At 51.7% G+C, this 16,799-nt stretch overlaps 1 protein-coding gene across 2 annotated transcripts in view; it reads right to left on the reverse strand.

The window, feature by feature from the left end:
• Positions 1 to 377: 377 nt before the first annotated feature.
• The window catches only part of DCPS (decapping enzyme, scavenger), a 46,612-nt gene continuing 30,190 nt past the window's right edge, over positions 378 to 16,799 (reverse strand). For both annotated transcript variants that reach the window (XM_040992692.1, XM_040992691.1), the window contains exons 3-6: positions 11,847 to 11,992; positions 6,927 to 7,040; positions 2,568 to 2,678; positions 378 to 1,082 (exon numbers count right to left, since the gene is read on the reverse strand). In XM_040992692.1, coding sequence (XP_040848626.1) covers positions 816 to 1,082; positions 2,568 to 2,678; positions 6,927 to 7,040; positions 11,847 to 11,992 — 638 coding nt within the window. In that variant the 3' untranslated portion in view covers positions 378 to 815. The remainder of the gene's footprint in view (positions 1,083 to 2,567; positions 2,679 to 6,926; positions 7,041 to 11,846; positions 11,993 to 16,799) is intronic.

The raw sequence follows: 16,799 nt of genomic DNA on the forward strand, positions 1-16,799 counted from the left end.
ACACCTCACCCTTCCCAGGTGGATCCCTTATGGTTCTTCTACTAGCCAACACCTTCCGACACATACCAGTCCCTTCTCAGCCTCAAGAGTGGATAAACCTGAGCCCCTTCAAAGCTTTGCAGCTGCATCATTTTGCCCTTGTTGATAACACTGTTTCATACTTGATCTTCTGGCTGCTCCATCTAAGTCTGTTTTGTCTTTCTGCTTAGATAACAAACCCAAGGCCAGGGGCTCGCTGACCAAACAGCAGGAGCAAAGGCAGGCATTCTGTTCTTGCATCACCTGATTTCTATTAAAACCCTCCCACGTCAAGGCATGACTCCTTGTGCCCTCGTCAGCAAGAGGTTTATCAGCAGGGTTTATTCACATGTGGGAGGTATGACCTCAGCACTGGGCAGGGGAGGGAGAAGCAATGTCAGGACCCCACAGGCTATTTCTGGAAAGGTTTTGAGTCTTGTTGCTTGGGAGAACTCCTCAAAAGAGCCTTGTTGGGGATGGAGGGAGGCACGTGGCAGTGGAATGAGAAGGGGTGGGAACAGGAAGAGACGAGCTCAAAATAAAGACAGCAGCTGGTGGTATGCACCTGCTCAGGGCAGCCTGGAGCCCCTGCGGAGGCTCCTGCCTCCTCAGGGCCTTCCCCTCACCACCTGTCATCCCAGCTGCAGCTAGCCCTCTCCTCACTGAATGAGTATGGGTCTTTATTCACACACACACAGAACAAGCTAGTACAAAACACATTTTAAAAAAATGGAGATAAAAATGCACACTCCCCCGGGCCCAGCCTCTTGCACATCTGTGCCTCTCCTGACGTGCACTCAGCGCTGCTGAGCCTCCTGCAGGAGCTTGAGCAGGGGGTCGTCAGCCCTGAGGGCGAAGGTGAGTGTGCGCTGCTGGTAGTGTGAGGGGTTGCACTCCAGGTTCTCGATCACCTCGGCCAGCAGGTGCGCTCGTTCTACCCCAGACCCAGGGGCTTCGAAGCCCAGGGCGGTGAAGTGCACGTGCAGATGGTAATAGGAGGGCAGGTAGTGCAGGTACACACGGAGCCGGTCCCCCTTCACCTGGTAGCGCTGCAGGATGGCTGCCTGGAGAGGAAGAGAAGTCGGGAGAGGCATCATGGGCTGCACACAAAGCAGTGTCACCCCTACTTAGACCCCTCCTCCTGACCTAATCCCAGACTAGCCTAACAAAATCCTTCCAAACAGGTCTCCACCCATGGTCTGCTCTACAGTTCTCCAGGAAATCAACAAATACAGCAGACAAGCCTCCGACTCTTCCTCCCTGTAGAAGCGCCAGGGACCTTGCTTCAGGTTCCCCACCCAGGGGAGGCCCAGTGCCTCCTAAGACTATGGTACTAGCCTGCCCCTAGTATGGTGCATAAGCCCAAGGAGAAATGGTTCATTCAGCACAGTACAGGGTGGGGCTTGGAAACAGAGGTGGGGCATGAGGAACTTGGTGAGGGAGAAAGGGGCAAGGGCAGGAAAGGGCTTCCCCAGGCAGACCTGAGATGACTCAGTTGGGCTCCCTTTGCCCACCTCCCACCCCTCTTCAGGAGCCTCTGGTCTCCACCATGGAGACCAGGGGTGAAGGGAATCAGATCAGGGTCCATTGGGCTCAGAATTGCACTCTGCACTGGAGCTCACCCTGGGGACCTCTGCAGCAGGAGGAAAGCAGGACCAAGATACCCAAAGTGCCTCCTGGGGGAAGCAGGGTGGACCCACAAGGGGGTGGCTGCCAGAACTGCCAGGACAAAAGATGGAGCAGAGCCAGTGGCGGGGGAGCTGGCCTGCAGGTGAGTCCCCCTAGGTCTGTACTATGCTGAGCTCAGAGAGGAACAGGCTTCTGAGCTGGCTGGGCCTCCCCTGCCTTCTGGGCCTGGCATGACAACAGAGCTTTACAATCCTGCCTATAGAATGATGGATTTACAGGAGAATCCCTCTACACTCAAGTAGGGAAGTGGCCTGCCCCAGCCATTCAGCTGCTTGGGGCCAACATGGCAGGCCAGGTCCTCAACCCGAGATTCTGGGTACTTAATCCCCGCCCCTGGGGCTTCTTTTAATGCTCTTATAATCTCAATCAATTTAACATGTATCCTAGATAAAAATCATTCCGGCACTTCAGGCTGGCAGAAGTGCCTGCCCACAATCTAGATGAGGCCCATGCTGTACAAAGCCAAGTCATACACCCTTCCTCTAGGGTGCTCTACTGTGTCATAGGTTGTCAGGGAAAAAGTATAGGGGGTGGGTGTGGGTCAGAACTTAAGCATGAGAACCTCTGGGATGGAGTGTGGCAGGGCCTCTGAGATGCCACATGCAGCAAAGGACTGGAAGGACCAAGCTGGGGGCAAACAAAGGTGTCTGGAAGTAGAGCTGCTGGGTAAGGCAGGACCAGGAGATGGCAAGCTTTGGCAGGGGGTTGGGGGGGGGCGGGGAGGGGAGGCCTGAATTGCTCCCACCAAGAAGCCCCTTTGTAAGGTGGACTCTGAGAGGGAAGGAGAGTGGGCCAGGGAACACCCTGGAAGCCTGACATGACTGCTGTGGGCCTCAGCCTGGCTTGGAGAAGCAGCTCACCTGGCCCTCACGGAGGATGTTCCTGAGCAGCGGCAGGTGCTCTGGGGTCAGGTCCCGGAGTGATTTGATGTCCCGGCGATGGCAGATGGCAATCAAGTACAGGTCATCAAGCTGCATGGAGAGAGAGCAGAAACCAGAGAGTAGTGCCCAGTTCAGCAGAGGGCAGGGCCAGGCCCAAGGAAGCTGCCAACCCTGGGAGCCCCTGTGCTAGGCTGTGGCTGGTCCAGGAGACCCCCAAGCTACAGAGGTGTCCGTGAACCCAAGAAGAGGAGGGCAGTCTAAGGAACAGGACATCTGTTACTTTCCATGGGAGACAGAATGGCCAAGACACTTCACTCCATGGGACTGATGGAGGGAGCAGGGAACTTTGAGAAAGAGCTAAGGACAACTCCTTCCTCACGAGTTTGCAGTCCAGTCCCATGCCTGTAAGAAACTGGGCCATTAGACATAGACTGATCTAAGTTCCAGGAGCAAGCCAGTGTGAAGGCTCAACAGGCTCATCAACCACCTGCTAAGTGCCAGCATCCTGCTTCTGATCCAGCTCTCTGCTTATGGCCTGGGAAGGCAGTGGAGGATGGCCCAAGGCCTGCTGTAGCCTTGGGAAATCCGAACGGAAGTTCCTGGCTCCTGATTTCAGATCAGCTCAACTCTGTCTGTTGCAACCATTTGGGGAGTGAACCAGTGGATGAAAAATTCAAATAAAATGAAAACAAATCTTAAAAAGAAAGAAAAAGTTGAGAAAGAAGAAAAGGCTCTGGCTAGCTATGGCTATTAACAGAGGCTCCTGGGGGAGAAGACAGAGGTTCTGGGTCTTAAAAGAGATAGAATTAAAAAAAAAGACATTTGGTAGAGGGAATAGTGAGTATAAAGGCTCAGAGGCAAGAATGTGGAGGGCAGTAAAGGAGGAAGTAACAGGACCTGTCTTGAGTTGAAGACACGTGAAGGGGTGGAAGGGATGTGCACGTGAATGGGAGGATGGGATGTGGGGCCGGTCAGCAGTGAGCTCCACCCGGTATGTTCATCCATCTCTCAAAGAGGTCATGGGCAGTCCTTCCTGCTGTCCTTCCTGCAAATGGAGCCTGGCTGAGAACCTGGAGGTCATGATAATGCAAAGAGCCAGAATCAACAGGATTCTGTGCCAGATAGCAAATGAGCTCTTCCTCTTGCCCAGAAAATGCTCCCACACCCTCTCCGCTCACCTAAACTCCAGCTTGACCTGGCTGTCACCACCTTGTGCCAGGAAGACCCAAGACTCCAGGGCTCCAAGGAGACAAGATACAGGAGAAGCCAGGGAATTTGCAGTGGCTGGCTTCCTTGTGAACCTGAGTCACCCAGTCAAATCCCCATGGGTCTCAACTTGATGACTCAGCCTGAGGTTGTCTGCATCACTGCTAATAGCCCCAGGTCGGTCTCTTCTTGCCACAGAAACCCTTCTCTGCCTGAGCTCTAGGAATCTGAGCTCCACGCTGCAGTGGAACCCACAGACAGACCCAGCATGTGGCTAGGCTGCACCAAAAGGCCTCTATTCTGCCCCCAAGTTCTTTCTGCACGCTCCCTTCTCAAGGTCTGTGCTCAAGAAATTTACTCTCTCACCAGCCAGGAGTCTAAAGAGAACCGGGAAATAAAAGAGCTCCAACCTGGGCACCCGTTTGAGTCCCAAATGCTCCATTTCTGATCCAGGTTTCTGTTAATGAGCCTGGGAAAGAAATGGAAAATGACCCAAATCCTTGGGTCCTTGAGTCCACTTGGAAGACCCAGTAAAGTTCCCACCTCTGGTTTCAGTCTGGCCCAGTCCTGGCCATTGTGGCAATCTGAGGAGTGACCCAGCAGATGGAAGAGCTCTCTCCCCCTCCAATCCCCACCCTTCCTCTTCTTGTCTCTGTAACTCTGCCTTTCAAATAAATATATCTATAAATAAATAAAAACACCTCTCTTCCATTGGCTGGAATGAGGCATGACAGCTTCTGGTATTGGGGTCAGGCTGGGTTAGGGAGATAAACTATTCTTTCCTATTAGACACAACCCAAGACTTCCTGCAAGAGGCCTAGGGGCCTCATGGTCCACTGTGATCATCGGAGAAAAGTTGAAACAAGGGGACAGACAAGGGTATCTCTGATGGCATCCCAAAAGGTGACCCATCACTCTTTTTTCAAGGAAATTCAGTAAAATCAAGGTTACAGACAGAAAATGGCTAGTGTTGCAGAGCTACCCTTGACCTCTGGAGCAACACACAGGCAGAGTTCCCCGGTCTGAGAACCTTAAGCCTCACAGCTTCAACTCTGTGTACGTGCCAATGTACACTCAGAGGCATATGCTCATATGAGTGTCCTTAACAAGTTCATCCTAGTACAAACATTTTAAAGCCCATACACAGCACTTTCATAATACACTTTTCCTATGGATTTCTGAAGGCTTCTCGTATATGTGAGACAGACAGAAAAGTGACCTGTGGAAGGAGAAACAAAGAAATAGCAAAGACGGCTGCTTTGTGGGGAGTTTGGAGGACAGTGGGGTGCAAGAAACAATTTTACCACCAACTTCCTGTATGATTTTCACTTTGCCAAGTGTATGTATTAACCAGGACAGAACAAAGGGGAAAAGGGGGCACACAGGAGATCTGTGAGGCCAGAGGAGGAGCCAGTATCAGCATCAGCACAGGCCTTGGATAACAGCTCGTTGAACGGCTACACAGACAAGCAGGCTCTCTACGCAGGTACGCAGGTCCGTCAGTTTCAGGGCGGCAAGATCATCCTTGTGGGAGAAGTTGGCAAGTGGGGACTCAGAGCACAGGCCAGAGCACCTCTCAAGGACAAAGCACAGAAATGTGGGCGTGCTGTGTCTCCTGCTGCCAGATCTGAAGGAGCTTTTGAGATGACGGCTGTCACAGGGCAAGGATTTGAGGCACTGAAATCTGGTACCATCAAAAGACAAGCAGGAATTAAGCAAAGGTTAAGAAGGATCACTCTTACATCAGTACTGTGTAAAGACACCACATCTGACATTTAAGTGCTCAGCTCAAGCCTTGAGGGGAAGTGCCATCAGCTAGGTGGCTAAAGCCACAGCCCCTGAAGCCCTTCCTGTCTTAAAGAGGGGAGACAGAGAGAGAGAGAGAGAGAGAAAGTGAGCAGGTCCCCACCACAACTGGGTCAGAGGGCCAGAATTTCCCTTCTCAGTGTATCGAGGACTTCCTAAATGGCACAGAAGTTCCTTTCTGCAGTCCTTCACAGCCCTCAGACCACAACCCCCTGCAATCACAAGTTCTTCCTACCCACTCCCCACCTCCCAGGGCACAGAGTGCCAGGGACACAGGAGGTCTGCAGAGCCATCAGGGGGCCTGCTTCCAGATGCCTGGGCAGAGACTCATGCTGTAGGGAAAGGAACACGCAGGTGTTTGCTCAGTCTCCCTCACACAGATCTTTGATCTCACTTGGCTCAAATAAATAATCGCTCCACGCTGCACTTCTGGAAACTCCCTTCAGCAACCTGCCCTCCTCCAGCAGTGTGCAGAACGCCCAGGCACCTCTTGCTGAGAATGAGACAATACCCACTCCCCTGGTGATTCGGACCCAGACCACTGTGCAAGGGCAGCGGCATGGCATTGCCAGGAAGCAGCAGTTTAAAACTAAACAAACTGCAGGTGGGCCCATTCAGGACCCAAAGGCCTCAGGGTGGGCCCCAGGAGGGAGAGCAGGGGGTCCTCCAGGGACAAGCAGGCCTTCCTGGGTCAAACAGCACATTAGCCCAGCCCAGATTACTCTGAGAGCATGATCAGGGGAGAGGGGACAATACTTACTCCCAGCTCTTCACGGCTGCCTGCTGAGCCCCTCCCTGTTATACTCTGACACTCTTGGGGCATCAGACAGCCCATGCGAAGTCTCAGCTTTGGCCTGTATGGGAGACAGTAGCTGTCTAGGGTGCCTCTAAAACCCACTCCTCAGACTAAGGTTAGGAGACGCTGAGGTGCCTGCAGGCCAGGCTAAGGCTGGCAGGGTATTCCTAGAGTCAGCAGCCACAGTCTCACCTGCCAGTGCTTCAGAACAAGGGCCTGCCGAGATTTGCAGGTGTCTAGGGGCAACAGAGAGAACGCAGGCTGGGTGCTGCCGGAACCACGTGGCAGCTCCAGCCAGCTGGAGCGAACGGCACTTGCTTTACCCGTTAGGGGACCAGAGCCTCAGGGAGCTTGTCACTGACTCATTAGAGCACAGCAGCCTGTGTAGAAAGGGTACTCACTATCTCCCAGGGGCTCAAGCGGCACCTGCTGGGTAACTATAATCCGCTTAGAGAGAAGGGTCAATGTGAGAAAGAAGGGCAGGCTGGGGGGAGGGGGAGGGGGAGGAGGCTCCAGCGGGCCAACTTTACCTGCTGTTGGTTCCACTTGAGGTCGGGGATGAGGACAAAACCATCTGAGGGATCTGGGTTCTCGAAAACAATCCGGTCAGCTTCAGCTTTCTTGTCGAGAATGTTATACACCCACTGGCAGGAGGGAAGAGATGGTTCACAAATCCACTCACCAGCTCTTGGGAGAACCACTCCTCCCCACCCCCCCGCCGCCACACACATCCAGTCTGGTTGAGGGAAGCTCTCTGGCCCTCTGTCCAGAAATGGCAAGAGAGTCAGAGAAGGCCACCAAACTCAGTGCATTTAGTCAGGCACTCCTGGTCCCAAGCATCTGCCACTGGGGGGTCCAGAAGAGACTCCACCCTATTTTTGCCCCCAGCTGACACCTGACCAGCCCAGCTGTCATGGGCTCCTGCTGCTTGGAGTGAGCTGGGCTCTGTAGGCCCACACTGATCGGCATGGCACATACACACTTCACTCTGTGCTTACAGCCTGGTCTGCCTCTCCACTACCCACTTGGGCAGAGCTGTCTCCATCCACTAGATTCAGAACCAAGGTACAAAGACAGGTTGGAAAGAGAGCTTGGAGTTTCTTCCTGCAAAGGAAGCCAGTGACCCACTGGGGCAGCGAAAGCCTTGGGTTGTTGGCATTAAGGAATGTGAATTTCTCGCCCACATGGGACACCCACCATCAATGGTCTTAGCTGGCACCACAAAGCAGAACCAACAGCCAGGAAGAGAGGGAGATCTCCTGGACACCTTTGTGGCAACCGGGCTTGTGGCCTTCACCCCACCCTTTGGCCCAGGCCCATTGGGTACCCTTGAGGATAGCACGGAGCAATCAGGGTCCTGAGCAATCTTTCTGAGGAGACAGACTGCAGGGCAGGGAGGCTGGGCAGGGCTCCGGGCTTGCAGAGCTGCTCTGGGTGTGTGCCCCTTCCCAGCTCGGAGAGCCCTCGGCAAGGGTAAATTCCTTCCCAGATGGCAGTCTCTCTGCCCACTTCCAACAGAGGAACCTGCCAGGAAGCCAGAGAGGAGTGTGGCTGGAGTCCCACTGTTCCCCTTCTTCCTCCAAGTCAGAGGCCTCCAAGCTCAGGGACCAGGGAGATAATGCATAAAAACATAACCGGACTGCAATGGTCCTCTTTCCTGGACTCTGGCTTGGGGTTCGTATGCATCCTGCTCTGGGGCTGGAAGTCAGAGACATGGCACTGCATCCTCAGCCATCTGCTGGAATGGAGAGGAAGGGGCCAGGGCATCTTCCTAGAACTTAGGGCCTCCAGCCCACTGCTGGAGTCTTTCCTGAAAGGAGCCTGGCTGAGCCCCTTCCCACAGCCGCAGGGGGCAGGACCACACACAGCTGGCAGGCTGTGACAGGTCCACAGAGGCATTTCCTGCCTGCCTGACCTGCACGGCTCCCTCCTGCACTGTGCTATGGGGGAAGGTGGGGAGGAAGCAGAAGAGCAGGAAGCTGACCTGCAGCCTCATAGAAACTGCAGGGAGGGAGGGTGATGGTGGCACCCAGTGAATTCCTGCCCACAGAGGAGCAAGGCCTAGGACAGGGAGCAGTGGGTGGCATAGGGAGCAAGTGAACAGACTCTGGGACCCAATGATTGTTCTCTTCTCACAGCCCCACCATGATGAGCTGTCACCTCAGGCAAATGGCTAAATCCTCACCCAGCAAACAAGGTTGATTAGACCGCATGGCAAGGGGCTATGGCAAGGCTTTTCAGGGGCATATGTATGTATGGGAGCACACCTGGCACAGAGCCCAGCACAGGGACCTGCGTGGTGCAGGTGCTCGGAAAGTGGGTGACAACAGGATAGGTTGCTGAAGGCTCTGCGTCTTTAGGAATCTTCTCAGGCTATCCTGATCAGCAAAGTCCAGGCATTCCTGGCCTCCTGGCCAGGGTCTACAGGCCTCTTCCCAGTCCCTGCTGGTCCCCTCAGTCCCATCTTCCCTGGTCCCATGGCAGGCCGGGCCCCAGTCACACACATTCCTTGCAGTTCCCCAAGCAAGTCAGAGGACTCTGGCTCTCTGCTTCTACACTTGCTCTCCCTTTGGCTTCTTCCAGCTAACCAACTGGGACCCCTAAAGCCCCTGGGCAATGGTCCTCTGCCTGGGAAACCTCCACTCACTGAGCTGCTCACATCCCTCTGCATTGCACTGTGGCTCCCACAACACACCAGAGTGCTAAGGCCAGTGCTGCCACTGTCTGCCTGCATGTCCATCAGACCCACAAACACTGTGTGGGCATCACCACGGGTGCCACACCCAGGCGACCCTGCAGAGCCCAGCATAGGGCCTATACTATAGTTTCTCAGGAAATAAAGAGACTCGTGTGCTTGCTAGAAACAGCCAAGAAGGAACCTAGGAATGCTTCTGTCAGCTGCTGGTCAAACAGTAGAGTTTTCCTTCTCCAACTAGAACTGCATGATTGCTTTAGTAAGACACACATGGGAGGGGCCGACACCATGGCTCAACAGGCTAATCCTTTACCTCCAAATGCTAGCATCCCATATGGGTACTGGTTCATGTTCTGGCTGCTCCATCTTTGGTCCAACTCCCTACTTATGTCCTGGGAAAGCAATGGAAGATGGTCGAGGCTTTGGGCCCCTGCACTCATGCAGAAGACCTGGAAGAGATTACCAGCTCTGCATTGGCTTAGCTCTGGCTGTTGCAGCTACTTAAGGAATGAACCTGCAGACAGAAGATCTTTCTCTCTGTCTCTCCTTTTCTTTGTATATCTGTCTTTCCAATAAAAATAAATAAATCTTTATTATTATTATTATTATTATTGGAAAGGCAAATGGACAGAGAGAAGGAGAGACAGAGAGAAAGATCTTCTATCCACTGGTTCACTTCCCAAGTGGACACAAGAGTTGGAGCTGAGCTGATCTGAAGCCAGGAGCCAGGAGCTTCTTCTGAGTCTCCTATGTGGGTGCAGGGTCCCAAGGCTTTGGGCCGTCCTCTGCTGCTTTCCCAGGCCACATGCAGGGAGCTGGATGGGAGATAGAGCAACTGGAATATGAACCAGCACCCACATGGAATCCTGAGGGATACAAGGCAAGGATTTAGCCACCTGTCTATCGTGTCAGGGCAAAAATAAATAAATCTTTAAAAAGAAAAGGGGAGAGGAGCAGAGGGAAGGGGAGAGAAAAAAGGAAAAGAAAGGAAAGGAAAAGAAAGGAAAGGAAAGGAAAGGAAAGGAAAGGAAAGGAAAGGAAAGGAAAGGAAAGGAAAGGAAAGGAAAGGAAAGGAAAGGAAAGGAAAGGAAAGGAAAGGAAAGGAAAAGAAGAAAAAAGAGAAGAGAAGAGAAGAGAAGAGAAGAGAAGAGAAGAGAGGAAAAGAGAGGAGAAGAGAAGAGAAGAGAAGAGAAGAGAAGAGAAGAGAAGAGAAGAGAAGAGAAGAGAGAAGAAGCTGGTACAATGGCTCAGTGCAAACACCACAGCATATCATATGTTCTGGGATGTTTCTCTAGGACCCCAAACAGCGCACACTACCTAGCAAGGTGGATACACACACGAGCACTTCAGAAAACCTGAGGCAAAGGTTGGTCCTTGGTATTGGCTCCTGCCTTTAATATGATCCACTCCTAGCCATGGCTGACCTTTGCGGAGTGAACCAGTGAACCAGCAAGTGGGAGATTCCTCTCTCAGATAAGTAAAATTAAGTAAATGCCAATTCAAACTTCATGGAAAACTGAATGAAAAGTTTATTTTGGTGCAAAAAATTCTGAATCTACAGTTTTTTTTTTTAACTTGTATTCTTTCTACAAACCTGTCAAAAACCACCTCAAATACCCAGATTTCAAAATTGCTTGGTACCAAAATAGTCACCTTTTAATTCCACTTTTTGAAGTACCCTCATATTTCTTTTCTGCCTGCCTGAGGCAGAAGAAGTTTGTGCAAATGCTACCTGGGGGTCCCTTGCTAATAATCAGGCTGGCCTTACCCACGGGGAAGGGGACTGTTGGAACACTGGCCTCCCAGAGAAACAGTTTTCTCCCAGGCCCTGCCAACCTCCGTCTCTTTCCTCCTTTGAGTACAAGTCATGCTGTAGTACCCTCACGCTCAGTCCTCCCTCTTCTGCGCCAGGGAGAAACAGCTACGATCTCCCTGCCTAGACACTTCCCAGCAGGGAGAGCCAACTTGGGGAGAGTAAGCAGGAAAGAGTCAGATGAGTGACAAAGGGATGGGACCAGTGAGAGCCACTGAGAGCCAGCAAGAGGGCAAGAAAATGGCTCATCGATAAGCAACAATCCTATTTAACTCTGAGTATGCACATGGGGCCAATTCTAGGCAGAGGCCCTGACTGGCACTGGGCCTGGGCCCAAGAAGGAGTCAGGATCTCTGAGCTAAATAGCCTTGCCTCTGGCCCAGCTGGAAGGTGCTGCCAGCCTAGAAATGGAGGCCCTGCTCCAAAGAAGCCAACAGGGACAGGAGGGCTGCCTCTTTTACCCTGACACTCAGCTGCTGCAGCCTGCTCTGCCTTTACTTAGCAAAGTCAGTACTGGGGTGGACCCAACCCAGCACCTCTCTTTACCCCTGGCAAAGGATACTGCAGAATTCTCGGAGAACATACATAATAAATGCATGTACCTTCAGGTGTGGCCTAGGACCAGAGCGATCACTTTCTCCCTGAGGTCCTCTCCAGCCACCCCATGGCATCCAGCCCAGCCCAGGACTCTCCACTGCTCTGACTCTGTCCACTCCGGCCCATGCACTCACACTTGCACCTACCGTAGAGCTCCTTAGATCCCTTTTGTACCAACTGTGCCACAGAGGCACCACAAGGTAGGAGCTTAGTCCACTGTACCCTCTGCAGTGCCCCTACTGCCTGGCACAGCACCTTGGCTGCTAATACCTCAGCAGATGCTTATAAGAAGGGCAACTAGCCATGGGCACATCACTTTGCATCTGAGCTACGGCAATCAGTCACCTGGATGCTGAGACTCTGGGACTTCAGGTAGGGCAAGGTAACATTCTTATAGTCATCGCCTGTCTCCCGGACCAGGTGGAGGTCCTGGTGCAGGTACTTCTGCAGGTGTTTCTCTGTGGCAGGGTAGACCACGGTCGTCTTTATTTCTGCAATGACAACAATATAGACCATGACTGGAAAGCAAAGCCCATTTACTGCAGTCTCTTACACTCCCTTCTGACCCTCACCCTGACTGTGACCCTTGACAGAAGGAGCCCAAGGCCAAAAGGTTTCTTCACGGAGGAGCCACTCCCGTAAGAACCCTATGCCATGAAATTCATGAGCTGAACCACGCACGTGACCTGGAATGCCAGGCTTACCAAGGAGGCATCACAGACCCCTCATCACTCCAACCCCACCCCTTCACCTTCCATCTTCCAGGCACAGGAAGGAAGAGCCTTACTTCTTCCCACGTGGCACACAGCTAGGAGCACAGCTTTCTGGACTCAAAGGTGAAAATGTGATTGGAAACCTAGTGGTCCAACCCTTCCTAAGGGGCAGCACAGACCAGGGGCTCAAGCTGTGGACTCTGGAATCAGAGCACAGGCAGCTTCTGAGTTCAAGCACCGGCTCTGCTCTTCATTCACCTCAGGTTGAACGCATGGTCTTGAACGATAGCTAGGTCCGGTTATTCAGCTTCTCTGTGCCCCGGCTTCCTTGTTGCCAAGGATAGTCATAATTCTTATGCCGTAAGGCTGGGAGGATTAAGTGAGTTAATTATCCGTGAAGCACTGGTAACAATGTCTGGTGCACAATAAGTGCTATCTAAGTGCCAGCAAGTTTGACCAGGGTTTCTCAACTTTCTTATCACTGCCATGCTGGCCTGGATTACTCTTTGATGAGGAGGTCACCCTGAGCAGGCAGGATGTTGAACATAAACATGTTCCCCAGAACTGTGACAACCAAACATGCCTCCAAACCTTGCCAAACATCCCCTATGGAGGGGAAAAAAAAAAACTGTCCCCAGCTGGGAGTCGGTCTCAGATTCTGTGTTAATGTCTTGGTCCAACACCACCTGGTTTTGGTTAACTCCTTGCCCCTGTTTTAAATAACATCTGGTATATTACTCTAACATTTATTTAGGGCTTCAACACAAATCTTATGGCAAGAAAGAAAAATGGTACTTCAAAGTCAGTGGGGATGTTTCTTGAAAGATCCACTCTTCCTGCGGCACCCTCACTGGGATGCAGATCTGCTCCCCCAGGGAACTCCGTGAGGGGAGACCCTGAAAGCTCTGATTCACAGCCCAGGGAATTCTCATCTTCACTGATACAGCTCAAGATCTGGCAAAGACCTTCCTGCCTATGCTTTCAGATTTAGTCTGAGGATGCAGATGGTTTAATCCCACTTTTGCAGTCACTGAAAAGGATGCATTTTCTAGCCCCATGCTATGGGGTGCGGCAGATGCAAGACTGGAGCTCAGGCCTTCTTGCCATTTAGTTGGTGCTCCCTCACTTCCAGAGCCCAGTGGGGCTGCACCAAGGTGACACAGCAAGCACAGGATTTGGTGTGTGTGCAGCATCCCAGCCTGTCAGCCTTTGGGACAAGGCAGCCCAGTGAGATCACAGAGGCTCTGGCCCCAAGATGGTCGTGACTTCCCCACACTTCTATTGTGTGAGCCCTTCTCAGGGTCTGAGTTTCCTCTCCTGTTAGAGGGTCATCATGCAATCTGCTTCACCTGATTGTTAAACGTTAACTAAAACATGTTTGAATCCGCAGAGGTGCTAAATAAACATCCACCAAGCCCTGGGAATTCCTGGATGCAACCTTGCCAATGACTTGAGGGCCAGGTCATAATCCTCCCAGCAGCAGCCTCTCGCTCTCCATTGCTTCCTAACAGCCCAGGTTAGAGGCCAGGCACAATAAGACCTCAAGAGGGTTAGATTGCCTAAAACAGATGGAGTAGGATCACTGCAGTGGACATGAGGAAAATCCCATGCTATTTGCTTGGTGGATGAGCACAGATGAGCACAGGCAGCTTGGAGTCCATTGGTCTGGGTGTGACCCCAGCCATACACTTACAAATTGTGTAACTCTGGCCTAGTGACTAACCCTCCCTGTTGCTCACCTCCTCACCTATAGACCTGGGTGTATTAACGGCACCTATCCTGCAAGGTTGGCAGAAGATGGAAAGTGCTGAGAAAAGTCCCACACAAGGCAGAGTGCTCTGCAAATGCTGTTACTCTCTTGATTTTAGTCGCTTAGGCTGGGCTGTGGGAGAAAGCACAGCTGCAGCAATGGACTGCTCCAGAGTGGGGAGGCGGCTGGGAACAACGGCACATGCGCATCAGAACAGCCTAACTCTGCTGGCAGTGGATACGCAGCCCTGGGAGGCCGCTGGGGGCTCCAGGCTTTCCACATCAGAAAGCCACAGGACTGATGCGCAAGCTCTCCTGTCTGCCCGGGCTTGTCAAAGACCTGCCTCAACCACCCAGGGTGCAGGGGAAACAGGTACTCCTCCAAGCCACCCCCACTCCTTGCACCCTCAGCAGCCAGGAGAAAATGCAGAGGCCTGATTTTACAACAGTTTGTTTCCTGCCGCCTTTCCTACTTCCCTAAGACCCCCACCTGCACCTAGGAACCCCACTACACACTCCTAGGGCTTTCCTGGAGCCCATTGCACCTCGTGACTCCCTTTTCCTCAGACCACCCTGGGAAGAGCTACCCTCTCAAACCATCAACCCCTCCAGGAGTTTTCCACCATGGTCTGCAAGGCCCTTGGTCTCCTTGCCCTGTCCTCTCTCCAACTGTGTTCAGAACGCTGTTACCCCCTTGCATCCGTCACTATGGCTGTGCTAACTCCACAGTTTTACTACCTCACATCCTGCACCTGCCCACCCCAAGGTGCAGGCTCTGTGGGAGTAGTTCCCGTTGCCCTGCAGTCCCACCTAATGGGGAAAACACATCACTGTTACTCCGGGTGTCTGAGGTCAGATCCTCAGAGCTCAAGCAGCTGAGGCTAAAACAGCACTCTAGCTCATGACCTGACTTTCTGCTAGCTTTTCCTTCTGTTGTCACTACCTGACAGTAAAGTACAGCTTTAGCATCTAAGCACCTCCCCATCAGAATAACTTCCAGGGAGACAAAAATTTGGTGTTTAAATCATTTATCCCAACATCTGGAATAGCACATAACACTGAGTAAGCACTCAGCAAACTCTCACTCAACACATAAGTCAAACTTTAAACCTAGAAGAACATTTTTGTCCCACGTGGAATACAACCCTTTTGATAAAAATCAATCCATTTCCCAACACTAAGTTTATCACTGGCAGCCCCCAAATAAACCCTGGTGTTTACCTTAATGCCAATCCATAGTTGCTGGGCTGCAGCTGACCTTGAGGGGGAGCCTGGTCAAGAGTCCACAATAGATCAACACTCAAACTGTTGCTTTAAAATATGCTGGGGGACAGGACACACACACACACACACACACAGAGTTCCAAAAGGCCCTCCCCTGAGATTGTTTATTAACCACAAAGGGAAAACAAGTTGTACCTCCACTACGTGAGACAAGCTAAGATCACTCCAAATCAGACAAACCGACATGATCTGTCTCCCTGACAGACTGTGATATTCTGGCTAAAAAATGTATAACCTGAACTCAGTCATAAGGAAACAACAGGGGCATTCTGTAAAAGAAAGTAGCCTTATTGCTCTTTCAAAGTGGCCAATACAGAGCAGGATTTGGGCACCGTAGCTATAAAATACTGGTGAGGACACCCCCACAGGATATGGGAGAGTCTGGGTTCAAGTCTCAACTCCATTTCCAAGTCTACTTTCTTGATAATGAGCACCCTGGCAGGCAGCATGTGACGGCTCAAAGCACTTGGGTCTTTGCCATCCAAGTGGGAGACCCGGACTGAGTTCCGAGCTCCTGGGTCTGACCTGGCCTAGCTCCAGCTACTGCCAGTATTTGGGGAGTGAGAAAGCAGATGGGGATCTCTCTCTCTCTCTTGATTAGTCTCTCAAATAAATAAACAATGTCTTTTTAAAGGGTCAAGGTTAGGGAAGACAAAGTCAGGCCGAGGAATTACTCAGATCAAAGGAGACTAAGGAAACGTGACTAATGGGATTGGAGTAGATCCTGGATCCGGGAGGAGTCGTGCTTTTAAAGCAGCATTGGGACCGCTGGCACCATTTACTAACGGATGCTACGTTACATAACAGTTTTGTGTAAATACAATCTCCCCTAAAACTGATCACCATGTCTTTTTTTCCCCTATCCATTTCTACAATAATTATTCTTCTGTGTGCATGTGGAAAGAGGAAAAGCAAGCCTGGCCAAACCTTAATAGCTCCAAGGGCTTATTATGGGGTACCTTTGGAACCTTAGCTTGCAAGTTGCTTATGCCTCAGGACCAATTTGCCTTTTTATCATGATCCTATTTGACATGCACAGAGTGGCTTCCAAGGCCCCACAGTGCTGTGTGGTGAAGCAACATCCTGCTCCCTCTGCATCAGTGTAGCAGCCATCCTTCCTCTACCCCAGCAGATCAAGCAGATGAGGCCAATGAACTCAGGTTCTTTCTGAGCCAAGCTCTGTTTCATGTTTCTGAGGGTGCCTCGTTCAGAACAAGTGATGGCTGCAACATCCGCAACTCCATTCCCTCTGTGGTTACAGAAGCAAAGGTAATTCCCCAGCTCCATCCTCCTATTGATTTCTTAGCCTAGCAGGTCAGGAGAATCCTAAATCTCAAAAACTCATCTCCTGGGTGGGGAACATGGGTAGGATAGAGGGTATGGCAACTAAATCTGTACTATATTTACTTTGTATAAGCTAAAAAAAAATTCTTATGACAGCAAAAATCTGGGTGAATGGAGACTTGAGGTTGACTGTCAGCCAATGCACATTGGGAGGGCTGCATCATCTCTGGACTGGCGATACTGATAGCATTTCAGAACTATCCAAACC

Source organism: Ochotona curzoniae, unplaced genomic scaffold (genome assembly GCF_017591425.1).
Source record: "Ochotona curzoniae isolate NIBS_2020 unplaced genomic scaffold, NIBS_Ocur_1.0 contig_832, whole genome shotgun sequence".
Lineage (NCBI taxonomy): Eukaryota > Metazoa > Chordata > Mammalia > Lagomorpha > Ochotonidae > Ochotona > Ochotona curzoniae.